Source organism: Pleurodeles waltl, chromosome 10 (genome assembly GCF_031143425.1).
Source record: "Pleurodeles waltl isolate 20211129_DDA chromosome 10, aPleWal1.hap1.20221129, whole genome shotgun sequence".
Taxonomy (NCBI): Eukaryota; Metazoa; Chordata; class Amphibia; order Caudata; family Salamandridae; genus Pleurodeles; species Pleurodeles waltl.
The window spans coordinates 241129816-241151765 of record NC_090449.1 but is presented as its reverse complement, the minus strand read 5'-3'; the positions used below and the strand labels follow the sequence as shown (position 1 = coordinate 241151765).

Below are 21950 nucleotides of genomic sequence, written 5' to 3'. Positions count from 1 at the left end.
TCTGGCCTCAGCACTGATGGCAGCCATTGTCCCTGTGTGTAGCCTCCCCCCTCCAACTCCCTCCACCCAGACCCAGTCCCCTGTACCCCAGCCTATCCCAAGCACACCATCAGACAAGCATGCATACACCTCAACACACAAAAGTAGCTCAGGCAAACATAAGCACCACACAACCCACAGGCACTCAAACAAGCATCACCCACATACACACACAACAACATCCACTGCCTCCACTGTGTCCCCCTCCTCGTCGTCTCCCTCCTCCCTCCTAGTGTCGTCTACACTCTCACCTGCATGCACTACTACAGGCACTAGGACTTGCACCAGAACACCCAGCACCACACCCGCTCACCTGCACTCACCACCCCCACTACCATTTACACGTCCCCTGTGTCCACTCCCAGTGTGTCTGTGACGCCCCCTCCCAAAGTACACAAACGCGGGCACCCACACACCCAACATCCATCCACCTCACGACAGCCTCCAGTACCTGCACCTGCACCCAAATCACCTAAAGTCACACCTCCTACAACCACCTCCTCTTCCTCCACTCCCAGACCCCCTCCAGCTACCCATCCCAGTCTTCGTCAGCAACTCTTCCTCAGCAACGTTGACCTCTTTGCCACCGCCCCACCCCTCCAATTCATAGGTCCCGTTGTAGCACCTCAGCCAAAAAAACTCCAGTACCAGTGGTGCGTGTTCAAGGTGTGTGGAGTGCACCGGCCACCAGGGCAGGCAGTGTGACACGGAGCCAAAGCACTGCCAGTCCACCCCCTGTAAAGCACCTAAAGTTGGAAAGTGGCCGACGGGACAGGGTGAAGACTCCTGGCGACAAAACTGCTCACAAGTGTCCCAGGGGGAGTGCCGAGTCAGCTGTGACTCCTCCAAAGATGGTGAAGGGCCAGAAGAAGTCTGCACAGTCTGGGAAGAGCAGCACGGCGGACAAGGGCGCCATCCTCCCCGGCGGCCGGGACACCACCGCCAGCACTGTCGTCACTGGTCCGGAGACCACCGCCAGAGTCATTGCCCAGGAGGGCAGCACAATCGTCACTGGTCCGGAGACCACCGCCAGAGTCAGTGCCCAGGAGGCCAGCACAGTCGTCACTGGTCCGGAGACCACCGCCAGAGTCAGTGCCCTGGAGGGCCCCGGCAGCCACAGCCCCGCTGGGCAATGAGGGACCGTCATGCCACACACCAATGCACAGGTCAGAAACTGTAAAGTAAAGCACCGCTGAACAGGGAAAAGACCGCCATGGTGAAGACCGCTGAACAGGGAAAAGACTGCCATGGTGAAGACCGCTGAACAGGGCAAAGCACCGCTGAACAGGTCAGAAACTACAAAGTCAAGCACCGCTGAACAGGGCACAGACCGCCATGGCAAAGCACCGCTGAACAGGGAAAAGACCGCCATGGTGAAGACCGCTGAACAGGGCTAAGCACCGCTGAACAGGTCAGAAACTGCAAAGTCAAGCACTGCTGAACAGGGAAAAGACCGCCAAATCAAGCATCGTTAGCCCATGTGCAGCTGGGACAGTGATGGAACAGGAACTGTCACGAGGAGTCTGATGCAGTCTGGGCACCAGTCCCCCTCCAGAACCAGTGGAGACTGTTATCCACTTGAGAGACTGTGGCTTTGCACTCCCCAGGATGGTACAGTGGGCAACCCACCCACTGTAGAGACTTGAGAGACTGTGGCTTTGCACTCCCCAGGATGGAACAGTGGGCAACCCACCCACTGTAGAGACTTGAGAGACTGTGGCTTTGCACTCCCCAGGATGGTGCAGTGGGCAACCCACCCACTGTGGAGACTTGAAACTGTGGCTTTGCACTCCCCAGGATAAAGCAGTGGGCAACCCACCCACTGGAGAGACTTGAGAGACTGTGGCTTTGCACTCCCCAGGATAAAGCAGTGGGCAACCCTCCCACTGGAGAGACTTGAGAGACTGTGGCTTTGCACTCCCCAGGATAAAGCAGTGGGCAACTCACCCACTGGAGAGACTTGAGAGACTGTGGCTTTGCACTCCCCAGGATGGTACAGTGGGCAACCCACCCACTGTAGAGACTTGAGAGACTGTGGCTTTGCACTCCCCAGGATGGTACAGTGGGCAACCCACCCACTGGAGAGACTCGAGAGACTGTGGCTTTGCACTCCCCAGGATGGTGCAGTGGGCAACGCACCCACTGTAGAGACTCGAGAGACTGTGGCTTTGCACTCCCCAGGATAAAGCAGTGGGCAACCCACCCACTGTAGAGACTTGAGAGACTGTGGCTTTGCACTCCCCAGGATGGTACAGTGGGCAACCCACCCACTGTAGAGACTTGAGAGACTGTGGCTTTGCACTCCCCAGGATACATCAATGGGCATGGAGCCCCGTAGTGGATCTGGCGTGGTGCTGTAATCCGGCTGAGGTGCCCCCCCTTCCCTTCCTCCTGAGGTGCCTGTTGTATTTCTATCTGATGCCCCTGCAGTGTTCTCTCCGTTTGTGGACAGGTATCTAGTGTGGGCCTCGCCCATGCATTTTGGGCCCAGTGGTGCACAGACATTGATATGTGCATACCTGCACTACTAATCGTACTGTATCAATTCTGGAATGTGTATATATATCTGTATATATTAGCTTACTGTATTTTGATACATTACAAAGTTTGAACTGATTTCTTTTGTCTTTGCATTCTTCCGGGGGGGTTGTGGGTTGTTACTGTGCTGTTTGGACATGCATTGGTGTGTGTGTTGTAGTGGGTGAGGGTGGGGTTGGGGGTGGGGGTGTTGCATGTGTGTCCCCCTCACTTTTGCCTCCCCCTCCCCTATGTCATAGGTGCAGTACTCACCGTTGTCTTCGTCGCCTACGTAGATGGTGATCGTAGAGGAGCAGAAAGACAAGCGCAGGGAGTATTTGTAATTCGGGCTCCATGGTGGCCTCCTTCCTCGTGGAGTGTGTTCAGGTGAGCGTTTTCCCATTGCAAAAGCTGTTTCCGCCGTGTTTTTATCCACGGTGTATCCGCCCCGGAAAAGGTGGCGGATTGACGGGTTGTGATACTGTGGGCGGTACTTTGTCTCCCGCCTGTCTGTTGGCGGTGACCGCCGCGCTGCTTGTTTGTACCGCCGTGGCGGTCGGAGGGTTAAAGTGGCTGTCTATGTTGGCGGTTTCCGCCACGGTCATAATTCCCTTTTTTTTCCGCCGACCTGTTTGCGGTATTACCGCAGCTTTAACACCGTCCGCCAGGGTTGTAATGACCACCTTTGTGTGTTAGAAAAACGTTTGGTTTCTGCTTAGTTTCCCCTGAGCTATGCACCCTCTGATACTTCCCATTTGTGTGCAATTCCTGGTGAAGAACTTCATTCTTCACACTACTTGACCCTGCACCAACACATACCTGTCGAGCTGCTGCCAATCATAACGCTGCATTACTTCCTCTCCTTGATTTTCTACAGTCCTATTGACATTACTCTACTGCCGCCCTCTTCTTTCCACCCACTGACCTTGCTTTTCTATTCCCCTCTTGTCCCTACATTGCTTCCTGTCTCCTTAACCCACAGTGCTCTCTTCCTGGCCCTCTTGACCCTGTGCTACTGACTCCAACCCTTCTGTACCCTGCGCCATGCCCTCTTGGACTCTGCACTGCTTCCACAATGGACCCTGTTCCCCCGCCCCTCCTGAATCTTGCATTGTCCCTGCACAGAACTCTCCTCCTCACAGCGAAAAATGTGTTCCAAACCTGACTACTTTTTAAATTTTAGCACTGTATGAGTAGGGGTGGGCATCGAAGGGGACGGGGTTTAGTGGCGAGCACAGTCGAGGCACTTTTAAATGAACTGTTTCTGAACATAAGACCCCCCTTTAGGCCCCCTCACCCCATTTGCCAACACCAAAAACAAAGGTGGTGAGGCTGCCTCCGATGTCCTTAGGAGGTTTCACACCCCGCAAGGGACATCGGCTGTGCAGAACCTCAAAACAATTAGCTGGAAACCTGCTCATTTCAGGGTTTCCAGCTAATACTTTGCACACTGTGATACCCGCTTCTCACCGGGTGACCGTGTGAAGGGAGCCGATATCGTGTGACACCCAGTGGTGCCGTGTGAGTTGGCAGGTCTGGACTGTTAACCAAGCTTTGATAACAAAAGTCCTAGGTTGTAGGCAGCAGTAGTGCAAGCTTAACTACACATGGGAAATCTGCAATTGCTACTACCACCTAGGTACTTACTACCTCTTCTTGTGCTTGAAATTATCATTTCACTATAAATGTGTATGTTATTTCTAAAGCATGAACCTAGCCAAAAGGCAGTGAAGCGATGTAGATGGTCAAAAGTCAATACAATTGGCGTTTTTAATAAATAGTTTTGTTGATGTGCTGCTTTCTCTCCACAACATAAAGGAAATCAGCAGATGCCGCATTAACCTGTTGCTGAAGCTAAACTTCATTTCACAACTGTGGTTTCTGCGCCCATCTGCAGCTGCGACCTCTAGTTTGCCCTCTGCGACCCATTTCTCTGTCTTTGTGACCTCTGACCTCAGAGGTGGCAAGATCCGTGCCAGGATCACAGAGGCAGCTCGTCTTTATGGGCGTCAGTCGGGGCTCCGCTCTCTTTGCTGTCAATTTTTATTGCACTAATAGTGAATAATACATTATGGTGAATTTCACGTCCATGCATGAGTGGCGCCCAAGTGGCATTAGCTGAAAGAGTGGCTCCTACTGTGTAAATGTAGTTCGCTCACTATGTGAATGCAGTGGCCATAATGTGAACATTGCCACGATCACATTAAACTGAAATTTACACCTTTATTTCACAGGCAGCGATTTTTGCAGAGCTGGGTGAAGTTGTGAACGGCACAAAGCCAGCCCTCACTGAGAAAACAACAGTGTTTAAATCATTGGGTACGTAGAGCACATTTGTGTGTGTCCAGACAGTGGTCTTGTAGATTTATCATGGCTGTTTTGTTCCTAGGCAAAAATGCATAGGCAGGGAGGGCCATTTTTGTACCACAAACACTGTAATTGAAAGGCCCAAAGCTAGTTCAGTCATGGAATAACAATAAGGAGTGTGCAAAGTTGTCACGCTTCGCTACCGTGGACTTCTCAGAAATATCGTAAATACTACAACTATTTGCCATAGGCAGTGAAGTTCTCAGCATGTGAATTTTAATTGGGAAATTAAGATTCTCTCCCTCTTTTTAAGTTGTCGGAAAAAAGATTCCCAACATCCATCTAATTTCAAGGTGACAGGAACCCAGTTTTCAGGTTAACTTGCAAAAAATTGGAACATCCCTTTTCAAAGCCAGATAAAACTCCTGAGAAAATACTGACCGTTTGCTGGAACAAACTGCACCAGCGCATATCGTAGGAAAACCAGGAAACTTTGCAAACTATCGCCAGCAAACAGATCATTATCTATGCAAGACTTCGCAGGCCTATAAGAACTTTGCACGCACCTAATAAACATGGGATAAAATATCCTGTAATTAACTATATAAAGATAATACAAGTCGCTTTGCAGTTTCTTTATATGGTAAGAGAAGTTCCTTTTGTTGTACAGTAGGATGTAGTTCACAACTACAGGGGGTAGTGTTCTAAGTTCTTACACACGTACTCTTGATCTACCATGGCAAACCTCATGAGGTACCTTACTGGAAACTGCCAGCTATATTAACTACCTTGGGTCCAGAACCTTACAGTCCACTCACTGATCCTAAAAGGCTGCCTGTGAACTTGGAGTATCCTGATGACAACTGTTGCACCATGCTCTTTGTAATTGTGCCCACTACTGCATTACTGCAGAGCTGTCCCTCAGTCAGGGACAGGTTGGGAGGTATATTGCCATCTTGGTGTTCCCGGTACCAAAAAGAGGAAGGTATTTCTCCACGTATGAAAATGTTATTTCTCGAAAGCACCTCCTGGATACATAAAAAGTTCTATAGCAGAACTTCAGCACCCAAAAAGTGTACCTCTAGTCCAAGGACATGATTCAGAGATTTAATCTTCATTTTTAGTCAAATACACTGTTAGCCTGCAGTCCTTTTTGCTTTACAACAAGTGTGTTCAGAGGCAGTTTTGTTGAGTAACTTATGATACTGATGTATAAATACTGAACACTTATTCTCCTGGACTTTAGGAAACTGTGGTCTAATCCTGTTAGCAAAGTACATTACCAATAGAAGATGATCACTTTCTTCTTGATCCTCTATATAGAGCGTAGTTCTTTACCTGTGGTCAAGGGACCTCTGGGGATCCACGGCACTTCCTCAGAAAATAAAATAGTATTAACAGACAGATGTATATAGCAAAGCACAATGTCAAATTGAAAATTTTTAAATGTGAAGGAATATTGAAATTGGAGGCTAAAAATTGAGTTGGTATCCTCAGATTCATTTGTGGGAGCAGTGCAAGTGTATCAAAAACAATTTAGTGTGGATGATGGGTTGCCTCAATTAAATTTAGAAAAGCTCCTAACTTTCCATTTAAAAAATATATATATATATATTTGTGAATTAAATAAAATATTTCATAATTTGTGTATTTGTTTGATGAATGCTTGTTTCTCTAATTTTGTGCATTGTTTTGATGGGTCTCCGGATTACAATAATGACTCACTGGAGAGGAGACACTTCTCTCCCGCACATGCGCAGACTGCCCGAGTCGCCGGAGGACGAAAAGGAGCCTTTGTTTGGGCATCGTGGGAAACTGAAAAGGGCGAAGCGGGAGCCTCGAGTTAACAAAGGAGCTCAGTGTTCAAGGATTGCAAAAAGACCTAGGAAAGCCTTGAGACAAATCCTATGGAACGTGGACGTAGCAGACTGCTGGTCACCGTATACTGATGTGTTGGAAACATACTTTAATATGATCGAGACAGAGTGACGCACTGAGTGAGACGCAGCGAGCGAGACGGAGCTGACGCGCTAACAAGGGCGCCGCTGTAGACGCAGACGAGGGCATCCGCTGCGGCAGCGGCCATTGCTGTTGCCGTGTAGGCTACTGAGAGAGGCAGGGTGAGCGCAGCTGTGTCAGTCACAGCAGCGGAGTGAGTGCACCAGGGCCACACGGAAGCGCCCCAGCCAGGTCTGGGTGCAGCTTGTGGGCCCTGTGTGCCCCACTTACCCACCGCACCTCCCAACTGCACCTCGCTCCTCACCTACCTCCTCACTTACAAAACTTACGAACATTCAGCCCTTGGACACTCAGCCCACTGCTGTACGTCGTCGCGTGTACAACTTCACCTACTATTACCTAAGCAGAAGGTGTAGTGCTCAGGGCCTATCAGGGCCCACCATTCTCTACAGGTCGCAGTGAGCGCAGCAGTTTTTGTAAACTGCTGCAGTGAGAGTGCACCGGGGTTACACGGAGGCGGCCCGCTGGGTTGGGTGCGGCTTGTGAATCCCCCGGGTGCCCCGCTCACCTGCCGCTGTAAGCCACTGTAATCCTGCAATCCTAAAGATCAGGAAAAAGCAAATTGCGCTTCTCTTTCACCAGTTCGGGCCAAGAGATAGCCACCATGAGATCGGGGCGACTCAGGACTCTAGCTGAGGGCAAAGTCAAACCTTTAAAACCCCAAAGGAGAGCGCAAGGGAAGGGAAAGTGCTCAGAGAAGCACTCCGCGACAAGTCCGCAAAGTAGCAGGCAGGATTAGCTGGTAACGTCCCTCACTCCTTTTCAGCTCTACTTCAAACAAACAGGACTTACTAACAAGGCGGTCTTTTTGAAAGATCCAGCGGCGGCTTTCTTCTCAAATCCCGACACCGACGTGGGCCTTCCAACCCCACTGGTTCCACAACCTCTGATCACGGGGCAGCTGGGGCCTGAGCTGTTAACAAACCTGACACAACAATTAGGGGTAGCCCTCCCCTGTCAGGAAACATCAAAGGACCAAGCTCCTGCAGAGCTTAGCGATCCCCCGCTCCAAGGGCAACTAATCAACTTCAATTACTTAAGTAGCCCAATAGCGCACAAAAATTTGCAAGCAGGTAGAATCGTGACTATGGCTCAGGTACATGCCCAGGAGCGGGAAACTTCTCCAGGTGCTCATCTACAGGTTTTAACGGGCAACCGAAGTAACTCCGAGCTTCCAATCTCTATGGGTAATGCGACAGAGGTACATAATGACACTGGGTATGTGAAAACCCACCAAGAATCAACCCCAATCCCGCTGTCAAATTTCAAAACCCAGGGGAACAATGAGAGACTGGACATTGGTTCCGAAGTAATTACAGGGTTGGAAGATTCCTGGTTACAGTCGCTCTCTATAACAATTAACAAAGACCTGGGAGAAGCGCTGGACTTAAAAACTTTTGATCTAGTGAATCCTAAGGACCAGCAGTCGAGCTATCCTCTGGTGGTAGGAAGCATTAAAAACAGTATTACTACGCACCAACAAGAAAGAACTTTTAACTTGATTGCTGAAATTTTTAGTGAGATGTCCAAAACACAATCACTTGAGGAATTAATGGTAAAAAACAACTCGACTGCTTCACCTTCCAATAATATCCCCTCAGAATCCATTAACAGGGAAATTCTATTAAAAAATCCCGCTCACGCAGGCCACCCTACTTGTGAAATGGGAGATCTAACGCGACTACACACCTCATTGCTGAATGCTCTACATACTTCCACAGCGGTTCTTAACATGCAATCAGATAAATTAGACTTGCAAATGGATCTAATGAAGGTAATGGCCACATGCATAGCTGGCATCAATCACAAACTGGACTCGCTGGCCATTTGTCCAACTGAACAAAATTGCAACCAACAGCATTTTCCTTGTAATTGTGGCCCAATATTAGATAAACTGTGTACGTTACCACAAGTCTTAGCAGAGATTCTGCAGGAAGTTAAAGCAAGGAAAACCAATGAGGCCATCTCCAGGAACCAAGATACATCTCAAAAGACACCAGTCTTTGTGGTAAGCAGCCCAGCAAAAAAAGATGCAAACATCCAGTGCATTAACCCAGTGGTCACAGACGGATCAGACAGATCTTCACAGTCGGAACAAACAGCATCTACCAATTTGGAGAGTATAATTGAACAGCCAGCTGCAGCACTGAAACCCCTAACAAAGAGACAAAAAAAGCGAGCAAGAAAGGCAAGGAAACAAACACGTGCCAAAGCTATTAATGATAATCTATATCCCATATTTTCAACGCTTCAGCAACCACAAAATCGAGCTTTAGGAACCGCAAGCAGCTTGCAAATCTCAAATAACTTCAAAGCCATAAGGGAGGGGGTAGTCACCAGTCCAGAACAACAATTCACTGGAGAACATCTACCGACTGACTCCCCAATGTCGCTCAAATATAACATGCCACACCCAACATCCCAAGACCAATTGAACGGGCACGCATTGGCCACGAGGTTGGCTGCTCCTTGTCAGGGAGACCTAAGGGCAGGAAATTGCATCTACAAGGATAAATCTGAGATCCCTTTAGATGCCCAATTACCAGTGAAGATTCCACCAGAACCACCCTCCTATGCAGCTGTCGCACAAGCCACTTCCTCACTATCTACAATAACCCTTCCGGACAAGACCCAGGGCATCTTGTCGAGTCTCAAAACATCTTCCAGGCAAAGATCGTCCGCCCAGGTCAATGCGAGGCAGGTTATAGTAATCCCCGCAGGCACAAAGAACAATAAATTCACTCCTTTAGCAGACGACTCGCAGTCCAGACTCAATCCTCGCACCAGAGAAACACACCTGTCACCAACCCTAAATCTCAAATATCTTTCTAGGGAGGTCGCAACTACTCATCATGATGGACGAATAAAGACAAAAGTAACGATTCAAAATACTCAAAAAGCCGCAACAGACCTTGAAAACAAAGCCTTTTTGAGCAAACAATCATGCACGCTCAAAAGGGCCCCAAGTAGAAACAAGTCGGAAGATGGTCAACGGAACAGGCCTATGCCGCACAGAACTATAGAACCTTCCCAGTCTAGTCATGTCATTGAAAATGATAGGGAATCAAGGCAGGTCATTCTAACCCCAGATTATGAGTCACTCGGCCAATAAGATAGCCTGAACAGGGGCAACATTCTGAGGCTTTTGGCAGAGCTTCCTTCAACTAAGAAAATTATGTCCCCAGATTTAATATCACTGAAATTCCTCTCCAACAGCACTCAGAATGACCGGGAACAAACTCTGACTATGTGGAGAACAAGCAAAATTGCTGCTTTAATTATGGCAGTTAAGCAACAGTTTGAAAACTGGGGTTTACGGCTATCACAACCAACCAACCCACGTTATCCTTTTCCCCTATTGTTAAATCTGAAAAGTGAACCAATTAAAAAAACTGAACCACAGGCCCGCAAGCGCGGATGGGGCCCGGATGTCGGGGAAGCGAAACAGCTTCAATCCAAATGGGGGAAAAAAATTCAAACACCTCTATTGACCCCCTAGTTGTAGGGAATGGACTACAAGACGAATGGAGATGGATGGCATGTACCCTAAATTCAAGGAGAAGCAATTGACCCACCATACGAAATGCACCAGATACAGATCAAAGGCCGACCGTTACTATTAGGTCCTGGAACATTGCGGGAGCAAAAGCAATTATTACAGAAGGATGTACAGCAATGTCCAGTTACAACTACTCGATAATAGTGCTGCAAGAAACATGGCTGGTAGACTCGATAGAACTAGGAGGCTATTCTCTACACCACATTGGAGCGGAAAAATAAAACAAATCAGGCAGGGCGAGCGGTGGTCTAGCCACACACATCTCTACGGCACTTCAGGTCACAACAGAACAGCTGGCCTTCTCATCAACGGACTTACAGGCAATAAAAATCAATTTTAGTTTCAACCGTCACGCTCCACTAGTTATCTTTAATGTCTACGCCCATCCGCGGAAACATCGCAAAGTACTTCTCTTCGAGAAGTTACTACAAAAGGTAGAAGAGATACGGTGCGCTAATCCAGCATGGGACATCTTAGTAACAGGCGACTTTAATAGCAACCTGATATATACTCCAGAACCGGACAAGCAATTGGCAGCAGAAAACGCAATTTGGTCAGTGCTACCACAGTTACCATCAACACAGATGAAACTGGATATAAGGGGCAAGCAATTGGTCGAGGCCTTAGAACATCTGAGTATGAGGGTGCTAAACGGCAGGGTGAAAGGTGATGTCCCACCCAGCTTTACTCATCATAGTGCAAAATCTGCAACTACAATTGACTATACTGCCGTCTCTCTTCCCCTTCTGGCACATGTTAAAAAATTAAAAATCATACGTACTCTTCACAGTGACCATTCACTTCAGCACATAGAATTGGCTTGGAACGCTCCGTGTTTTCTTCCAGCCATAAATGAATTAGATACAGTAACCTCTGTCAATCTAAACCGCTTGTTTTGGACGGAGTCCTCTTTACCACAGCTGTGCAAAAATATAAAAACCCTGCTTCAATCAACAGCATGCCAAGATCTCTCAGCTGGGGAAGTGTGGGCCAGCTTTCTACAGTTAGTACCATCACTTGGCTCGGCCAGGCGTCAAGCACCAAATCATAACCGGAGGCCACTAACTATGCCACTAAATATCTTAGAATTAAGAAAGGATCTGAGACGTAAACTCAGAGCCACAAAAGATAAATCTCCTAAAGAATCTTTATGTGCCCAAATAAAAACCCTTCGGGAAAATTTTAAGAAACAGCTATGGCAAATACGAACCCAAAAGGAGGATGATTTCTGGATCAAATTACTTTTCAACTTAAGAAAGGCTAATACTAGAGAATTCTGGATGTGAGTGAATGAAATAGACCGAAAAGCAAGAGTAATAAACTGTCCATCAATTTCAGAAGATAAATGGGTGGATTACCTGTTAGACATTTTTTTAAGCCAACTCCTCCTGTAGAAAATCAGCAACTGAAGGATTCGCTAAAACCTACAGACCTTCCTCAGAGTGATATGAGATTCAGTGCCAATAAAGTAGCTCAGGTGATCAGAAGGAGCCGTAGGGACGGGGCTCCAGGCCCTAATGGTCTCCCCCAAGCCATATTTAAGGCGGATCTCGATTATTGGTCAGCCACTCTGTCAATATTATATGCTGAAGTCGAACGTAACAGCACCATTCCTGATAGTTGGAAAGGATCCATCATTAATCCTATATACAAAGGAGGCAGCAGGGCAAGCCCAGCTAGCTATAGGCTGATAGCTCTAATTGACAGTGAGGCCAAATACTTTGCCTCTTTAATCCTAGCAGACCTGCTCACCTGGTCTAATTTAAATAACTTGGTCCCTATGAATCAAACTGGTTTCCGGAAGGGCTACGGCACAGTGACTAACATTCTTGCGCTAGGAGATATAGCCAATTGAGCAAAGTGCTTAAAGAAAAATTTACACATATGTTTTGTGGATTTCAAAAGTGCTTTTGATTGTGTGGACAGAGCAATTCTCTGGAACAAACTACGGAGTTGGGGTTTGCAAGAACGCATTTTGAGGTGTATAGAATTGCTGTATGACAAAACTTGGGTACGAATCAAGGTAGCAGACGGCTCAAAAGTTTCCAGGAGAATACCAACATATATAGGATTAAAGCAAGGCTGCGTGTTGGCCCCGCACCTCTTTAACCTCTGGCTATAACACATCTATCGTATGCGGATGACATTGTTCTGTTAAGCCACACAAAAATAGAGTTGCAACGACTGGTTACTGCCTTGGGCGAATTTGCAAAGACAAACAAACTAGAGGTTAACACTTCAAAGACAAAAACAATGTCAATAGGCTGCTCTTTGATTCCTGCAAACAAAATAAAATTGAACGGTTTCACTCTCGATACGATCTGCAGCTACAAATATCTTGGACTCACAGTAGACAATAAGATCAATTTTATGCCACAAAATCAGTATATTCTACAGAAGTCCAAAGCCTTCGCGTTCGCTTTCTGCACTCTTGCTAAAAGATTAAAGGGCCCATCATATAAACCACTAATGTCGGTTATGTCGGCTAAATTCCTTCCAGCAATTACATACGGAAGCGCAGCCCAATACGGGAAAGACGCTAGCCTTCTGGAAAGGCAGCAAATAAAAATCTATAAGCAAGTCTTCAATCTTCCTCGCTCTGCTTCCCCTGCACAGATAAGGCTGGAATTTGGTCTAACACAACAGCAGCTCGACAGGAAGGCCCACACAATAAAGATCTGGTACAAAATAAGTAAAAACACTGTCAGCCCGCTAGTAGCAGCTCTATGGAGTTCAGTAAATGGCAATCCTAATTCAGTATACAACAGATACGTGAACAACTCCTTTCAAGAGACGAAAACAAAGTACCTATGGGATTCCAACATGTCGTATTCCCTTTTGTGTCGAGCGATAAAAAAGGAAATAAGTGTCCGATCTTTTCTAGATGATAAAGCTAAACTTGCGCAACGCTCACACGCCTGGCTGGTAATGCACACTTATACCACCATGGCCCCATCACAATACCTGGCCGAAACCTTCGCACTTCACATCAAGCATCGCCTCTTGACTCTGCGTTTGGGAGCATCTCCTGCTAGAGCGGATCAACCATTGTGGAAGAATAGAGGAGAGACTTCCTGCAGGCTATGCAAAGGCCCAAAAGAATATATGGTTCACCTGATTTGTATTTGTCCAGCCTTAGAAGAAGCCCGCAGACAACTATTAAAACCGCTTTTTATGAGAAATGGGACTCGTTCCTGTCGGTCAGCGGTGATGTCAATATTTGATCCTAATGTTGCACAATCAATATGCAAATTTATAAAATTCTTGACTGCACACACCAAAGACGTAAACCTGCCATCCGGGATGCATACTTAATCACGCACTTTTTTGCATCTTAGAATTAAGAAACTGATTTTAGATCCTTGCATGGTTTCATGGCCAAGGAATTTACGGAATTTTAGAGATGTTTTATCTTTAAACATGTTGTATTATGAGATGATTGTTATGGTTTTTATTACCTAAACAATAAAGATTATTATTTTTATTATTATGACTCAGTGGGGTTGGGGAAGCCAGATTCCAATAATGATTCATTGTGGGTCCCCGGGTTCCAGTAATGATTGAGTGGTGCTCCACAGAATCCAAAGGTTAAGATTCACTGCTATATAGAAATCCAATGAAGCTGGGCTTCCAAAGGCAGAATACCAGCATTACCAAGCTATTGGGAATAGTAGTCAGGATGAGTGTTATATTTATCTAACACTGGGGAAGCTTCGCATTGTATTGGACTGAGGGTTACGAGAACAAGTTGTGACTAAGTATCTTAGCAATTGGGTGCATCCGTTTGAGTATGGGGAAAATATTGGGTGAGTCCTTGCTCACCAAATTGCGGAAAGAAGAACTAGGAATGCATTTAAAAGTATAAAGGGCACTTTTCACCATGACACTCATGCCAAGGTGTAACAGTTTACGGACTTCTATATTTTCATCTATGGTCACTCATCACCCATTGCACAATCACAAATTAATGCATACATACAGTGTGCGTGCCTCTCCCATCTCAACTCGTTACAAACCACAGAATTAGAGAGGGATATCACAATTAAGGAATTTGAAACGTAAATTAAATCTTTACTATCAGGGAAGGAAGCAGGGGAGGATGCTATTCCATTGGAATTTTATAAAGTATTTAGCAAATTCTTGCTCTCCCATGCTTGAGTCTGGTAACAAGTATTGAAAAGGGCTCATCATTTATGTTTGGTTGCTTTTGTTGCCCTAATTATGCCGGGCATGCCCAGACGTGGGTTCTAGGCTCACTATACCACTGAATTCAAGATAGCCTGGCTGATGAAGGGTGATACCCTGAAACCGGTCCCAGGATGCTTGTTTCTGGTCCAGGGAGGACCCGGCCTGGCAGTTCAGGCTGGACTGTTCCCTTGGGGAAAAGGGTCAAGACTGATTTGCATACGGCTGGGTCCAACTGGGATTGCATAGTGAGCAAAATAATTGATGGATCAAACCCAGATCTGTGACTGGGGGTGAATGTTTGATTGGTTCTGCATTCTGTCCATCATTTGTCTTTGTTTATAAATTAACAAACAGTCAATAAAGAAAGAGATAAGTCCCACTATTCTGGTTAAGCTTCTTGATGAAGACCAGGCTGTCCATTTAGATGCCTTGTGTTATTAAATTCTGCAAGGTCAAGTAGAAACTGTCCCATTTCATTACTTTCCATGTGCCCTATATCCAGTCCAGGTATTGCCCATTCACAGACTAATTTACTTGGCCAACTCAAGTGCAACATATCGCCCTATGACCTAGACATTAAAATCCAGATGGCCAACTCATTAATTGTTCCCATCAATCAATAACTTGGAGTATATGTGTTCTAATTCTCCAACAATAACCTCATCATGTTTTTTTTTAGTGGGAAGCATGTATTTATAACAGATTCCTTTACAATCATTATTTGTAAAATAAGTAGGCAATGTCAGTGTGTATGGTGACTAATTTGCTGATGATTTGTTTAAAGGGGCTAACTTCATGGGCCAAAAAAGGAAGTTGCTAAATAAGTGTGAACAAATGCCTAAACAATAATTTATCATAAGATGCAAGTGATCACCTTTCAAGAGTAAATATAGTGGTAAACAGGCAAAGCATGGAAGGGCAATTTCTAATGCTAAATCAGTAGAATGGCATTGAATATAACAGCCAATATGTTTGGGTTCTCTAATTCAAGTAGGACTAATTTCAGTTGTCCCTCTTGGTTAACGAGTTTAATTTCAACTATGTGGGGTACTCACTAAGGACTTTATTGAAGGTAGATAATGCTTAAGCTATACCGGTTCTTGTCTCTGGTACTCCAATCTGGTTTCCCCCTGATTAGAACTTCATGAAATACAACTGAGGCTCTTGTTTACAAAAATAAGCCAGGGATGTAGAAGAATGCACTGATCCCATTGATTTAATTGAAGATTGGCCTTAGGTCAAGTTGAGACTGTGGCATTTATCTCAATACTGGTAAAGATTTTTATATTGAGCAAGGCCCAGTGTAATTCAATAGAAAAGTGCTAAATGAAAAATACCAAGGTTATGTATCTTATTGCATGGAATGGATATCCATGTAAATGACTCACCAGGGTCAAATAGTTCTGGTTAAGAATGCAGTTCATACATTGACTGAGAGCCTGTAGTATTATCCACTATAGAAGTTCATTCTAGTTATTACCAGTACTCTAATGGTTCCTTTTCAAAAAGTTATGAGATGCTTGGTCGTAAACTTGAATTCAAATATTGAGGATCAGAATGGGTAATTTTCCACTACTTGGTACTTTTGGTGCCTGGTATAATTGTAGGCGTAGCCACAGGATATTCAGAGTTTGCTATAAAGCTGCAGATGCACTAGATGCTCCACTGTAAACCGCACTGCGAGTTGTTATGAATTCTTCATGATGTTTTTATAGAATGGGTTGCAAATACATGATAACGAAGATATGACCTTTTTTTTTAATTGCCAATTATATGCACTGAAATTAACAAGTAATTGTAGACATTAGCGGATTTAAGACCTCTAGAAATGCTTAATGATGTGTTTCTCTTAAATATGATGTGAATACTAGTTGAAAGGTGATTTTTGTGGTTTCTGTTTTTTAGGTATGGCAATTGAAGATACTGTTTCAGCAAAATTAGTGTTTGATTCATGGTCAAGCAGTACAGAATCTGAATAACCTAGTAAGATCTGCTGGACTAACTATATCTGAAGGAAAGTTTTCTTAAAAGTGAGAGATTTATCAACATTCCAAATTCTTTATCAGTTAGAGCCGTTGGTTTTAAGCATGTCTAACACAGTGTTATGGCACATTTGTATTCTATTTGTGATGGGCAGGGAAACGTTAAATCATATCATCATATAGTTTTGTATCTGCACACTACATAAACTTTTTCATGTAGGAAAAAAACTATTCCACAAAAACACGAGAGATAGATTTAGGTAGTGCTTACTACCATATTCTTGAATTTTAATAGCAATTTAAGCAACAACTGTTAAGATTAAGAAATGCAACGGCAATCATTGTGTTGGTCTCTGATGGATGTAAAGCCAATTGGACCCCAAAAGGATGGGGCACCAACATGTGTTCTGTGTTGCACATATAGATTTCCAACATGTGTTCTGTGTTGCAGATAGAGATTTCCAACATGTGTTTTGTGTTGCACAGAGAGATTAACCCACTGAAATTATCAGCAACTTCTTTCCTGCAATAGTTCGCTATGTGGTTCTATTTCTGTCACTCATTTGTCCCTACTTAGTTTCTGTTATTTGCTTTTTACATCAGATCCCCTAATTCTTGGTAAATATTAATTCCCATGTAACTTGTGTAAACTGACCTTATTCATTTCTAGAGGAAAACATGAGTACTGCAGTGACAGACGTCTTATCCGTCTGGTGCGTTTTTGAGAAGCTTAGTTGCAACCTTCTTTAGGACTCAAGGACACATTCAAGATGGCTGCCGCTCGTTAGTAAGAATTTTCTTTTGTGTCAGAATCTCAGCATGCTAATGTGCCTCCACTCAATCTCTAAACGCCATGGTATTGGGTAGTGCTACATTTCTGTAGTTGTTGCCATGCACTACCCAGCCTTGCATTCCTGTGTGCATGGCCTAGTCCCGTCCAGATTGGACTATGGCAGTAATGCATCACAGGGTGCCTCTGTCAAAAAACTGCAGGAACTGCAGCTGATTGAAGATGCTGCAGCCAGACGTAGCACAGACGTAACAATGGGTCCCCATTAAGAAATGAATTAATTTAAATCTCTTATTATTGTCTATAGAGCCATTGTCTCTGCATCCCCTTCCTGTTTGCCCCCAGAGTCAATCGTTGTAATGTATTGCATTCACTTCAAGCATCTCTCAACCTCTTACAAATGGTAGTCACACTAAAGGTCACAATTGGAGAGCAAGCTTTGTCTATAGCTGAGGCCAGACTTTCAAACCCGCCTCCATTTTACTCTCCCCTCTAAGCTTGGTAGTCTTTTTCAGGAAATAACCGAAAACCTGGATCTTTCTAAAATAAAACACATATGCAGTAGCCTAGAACATGTGCATACTTCGTATGATGACGGTTAGGCATCCATGTACTTCATAAATTTCATATTAATTACATTTGAGATAATTACCAGGGTTGCTCAGCCACCTCTTTTCCCAATTCCCCTCTGATCTTTTGTCAGTCACTCTTGGACCATCCTTTTTGTTGCCCAGAAGATAACCCATTTCGTAGGCTTTATTGAAAGATTTCCTGGGATTTTCCGCATCAACAACAGGTGGGCAGCCATTTTGTAAAAATTAACTTCCCATCATCAATTCAGATGTCCACTCAATGGCACTTCTTTGTGTTCCTCAGTTTTGGTTGGGCGCAGTGGCATAACAAAACGTGAGTCCTCCCCAACCCCCGCAAGAACTATGCTGAAGGGGCCACCACACTGACATCAGTAGGAGCTGAGGTCCCCCCTCCCTCCAGGATGAGTAAGCCAGGGGGTCGCCCGCACCGCAGGGGTTGCGGGCTCCTGCTATGCCCCTGGTTGGGCGGACTTAAGCATTTAAGATAAAACTATGACAAAACAACTCGATTTGAATGTGTGAAACCCTAGACCAATGGTCTCCAAACTTTTTAAAACAAGCATAAGGATGACATTTTCAAGCAATCTCAGTCAAGGTGCAGGGAGTTCTGCCCCGATGGGTATAGTAACATTTTGTAGTCCCTTTCTACTTTATTAATCTTCTTCTCCTCCCCTCCCGCAGTGAGAAAGGAAACTTGTTGTGGGAGTCTGGCCCTTCCTGTATCTAAGATGGTCGTTAAGATGAACCGCAGTCTGTAAATGGCTGCTTTTAATCGTCTCCTCCACGTCAGGAATAATGCAAGGAGGGTTATTGCTCCAGGCAAAGTTGCATTTTAGATTCGAAGCACTTTTTGTTCAGTGTGAAAAATGCTAATTGTGTGACTTTTCCCTGCATTTGGTACCACCTAGAGGTATTTTGTGAAAGCTGTTGCCTTACCATGCCTCATGGACACTTGGGTCCTACTCCTCAACAGTCGTCACTTGAAAGATTTTCATAACAAAGCAGCCATCTTGTCTGAAGCGATTTCTACAAAGGATGGAGGATGAACTTCGAATTGTCAGATTATGTTTTTAGCTGGTACTTCAAATATATCAAATGTACACTGCAGTAGACATTTTAATCAGTGCTCTAAAATAATTACGTTCGTTATTTGTTAAATAAATAGGGGGGAAACATTGTTAACCGTTATTGATCTTAGTTTATGTTGAATAATGATTGTGTAGAATTTCATGTAAACCATATAAATAAAATAATAAATATTCATAAATGATCTCCTTTTCTTAGACATTCTAGAGTCTGCAGCCTCTGATTTTAAACTAAGGTGCCACATTTGTGGCATTTATTTTGACACAAATGTGGCATTTCCCACGTGCCATATTTACGAAGTGGTGCAATGCTTGCATTGCGCAACTTTGTAAACCCTTGCGCCACATTATGCTTGCGCCAGGCATAATGTATGCAAGGGGGCGTTCCCCCATTAGGGGGCCGAAAATAACGGTGCAAGGAAATCTAAGAGATTTCCTTGCGTCATTTTTTTCTGCACTTTTAACGCCTGCTTGCAGCAGGCGTTAAAAAGGGGACCTACCATTATTTATAATGGACCCTTATGTACGCTGCAGGAGGAGCGCCAACATTTTGGTGTTACTCCTGCAGAGTACATCAATAGCGTCAAAAGAAATTACGCTATCGCCCCCTACCCTACGCCATGGTGCGCCGTATTTTAAATATGGCGCACACATGCTGGCGGTAGGGGGCGCTGAGGCGAGCAAGGAAAGTGGTGAGGCACTAGGTGCAGCGCCACTTTACTTAAATCTGCCAGTGTGTGTCTGCCCACTTCGATGTCATACAGTCTCTAAGTTTCGTTCAGCTTTCGAAGCACCATAAGGGGCCACAAAAGTTATTTTTTTACCAGTCTTCATGTGTAAACATTTGTGGACTACTTCTCAATACCTAGCACCTTTGGAGTCAATTATCATTCTGCAGTGAAGACCTGTTGCGTATTGTGGGTTTTACAAAATGCAATGAAATGTTATAGGGTAAATGCTACTGCCAGTATGTCACTAATAGTAGACACACACACACAGCTCTCCGAACACAACATGACTGGGTTGTGTCCACTACAAAATTTGGGGTCTACAAATGTGTTTCTCTTAGTTGCGAATTAGAAACAAACTTACCCTATTATTGCCCATAGTAATATTTCTGATATTTGCACATTAATAGTGTTCACCGCAGTATCAAACAGCAAGCACAGATGTTAGCCCGGCCATTTTTTACGGTCTTGCCAGCATTGGCCCCAGACTTTTTATGTACAGTATAAAAGTGCATTGGGCAATATCACTACTCACCCAGTAACTTATTCAGGTGGGAAAGGGGCCTGTAAAAAATACAGGAGATCACAGTATTCCCAGGCTTTGAGCTTCTCTGGAATCCATTGCTCAGCAATCTCAGAATCATAGCAGCTGCATAGAAGAAGATGTGCAGTATACTCTGTGTAAAGTTTTAAATAGGAGAACTAATACCCAACACAATTGGGGCCGAGATACAAAGTGCATTTTGTAGTGCCCAGGGACGTACCTCAATCAGTGATGTTAGGAGGGTGTGAGACCGAGGTTTCACAACAAGTCACATAGAATACCCAACTGAAAAGAAGTGGGTGGTCTGGGGCATTGTTTACGTTGGGGTGAGTTAGGGGAATTAGTTTGGCATTTGGAAAAGTAAGGAACTTCTTGGAAACACTAATAAATACACAAAACCATAAGCTGTCCAAACAGCTTTGTAACCCAGAATATGCTACACAGACTAGTTGAATACTAAATGACTGCCAGACGTTGGATGAGCCAAACAGATGGCACAGTGCCACTTTTACAAAGTGGCACATTGCAGTGCTACATTCACATAGCATACACTACCTTGTATACACACACAACAGTGTTTTGTGCCACTCCAGATCTATTCTGTGTGCTTGGCTGCGGTGATTGCATTTAAAAGTTTTTGACTGTGTTCTTTAAAACAGGCCCTAGAGTTAAAAATGGCCAGTGCAACCTTACTGGTCAGAAACCTGCAGGGCATTCGCGGGGTCCTGCCAACCCTAAAGAAATGCAGCAAGTAATATTGCACCTTATCTCTGGTACCCATATGCTGCCCCCACAATTGCTAGGTATTGAGCTCGGCCTTTGGTTCTACCTGATTTTCATTGTAGAAGTATATGTTGGTTGGAGAGTGACATCTTCTCTTGCCTAGACTCAATAGCCGTCTATTTCCAAGGGCACAGTTTGATGGTTTGCAGGCAACTTAGGACAGAGGCCAGGGAAATAGTCTAGATAGTGGATGATGTTCCCACTCCAATCCAGAGCCTAAGCCCAGCAATGTAGGGCGGGAGGTCAATGAGAGCGGATGTACCACCAGACTAGCTCTAGGAACAGAAGATCAGGCTGTGGAAGGGTAACAAGAGTAGTCTTTTAGAGTGCTCGAGTCCAGCAGGAGACCAGGCTTACGGGAGTTGGGGCAGAGAAACCATGCACAGCAACTTAGCAGATAATGCTGGGTGTAGTGAAGGAAGCACTTCCAGAGGCTAAATTATGACCAATAGTTGCAAATTCCATTTGCTTAATACCTAACAGTCTGTAACATCCCTGTATAATATAGGAAAGTTTAATGATAAGACAATTTGCAGCACTGCGTTCAATGCACACACATACACCCACACTCGTGCACCTACACGCACATGCACACATACAAAACGTGTTTTTTGCAAAAGTGCACATCCATCCCTTGGGATATCTTGGCATTAAAAACAGATGTTTATTGTTAACCAAATAAATGGTACTGATTTTTTTAAAGGCCTGAACAAAATTGTAATTACTCTGGAGTAATTTCAGTAATTTTGAGTTACTTTTTTGACCTGAAATTACCTAAAATTATGCAATTACGCCAGTTCATTCGATTATGAGTAA

At 44.8% G+C, this 21950-nt stretch overlaps 1 protein-coding gene across 1 annotated transcript in view; it reads left to right on the top strand.

Annotated features, from left to right (window-relative positions):
• CRYM (crystallin mu) overlaps window positions 1-19275 on the top strand; it is a 204087-nt gene extending 184812 nt beyond the window's left edge. Inside the window, exons 7-8 of the mRNA XM_069210290.1 lie at window positions 4791-4875; window positions 16535-19275. Coding sequence (XP_069066391.1) covers window positions 4791-4875; window positions 16535-16608 — 159 coding nt within the window. The 3' untranslated portion in view covers window positions 16609-19275. The remainder of the gene's footprint in view (window positions 1-4790; window positions 4876-16534) is intronic.
• Window positions 19276-21950: the final 2675 nt, after the last annotated feature.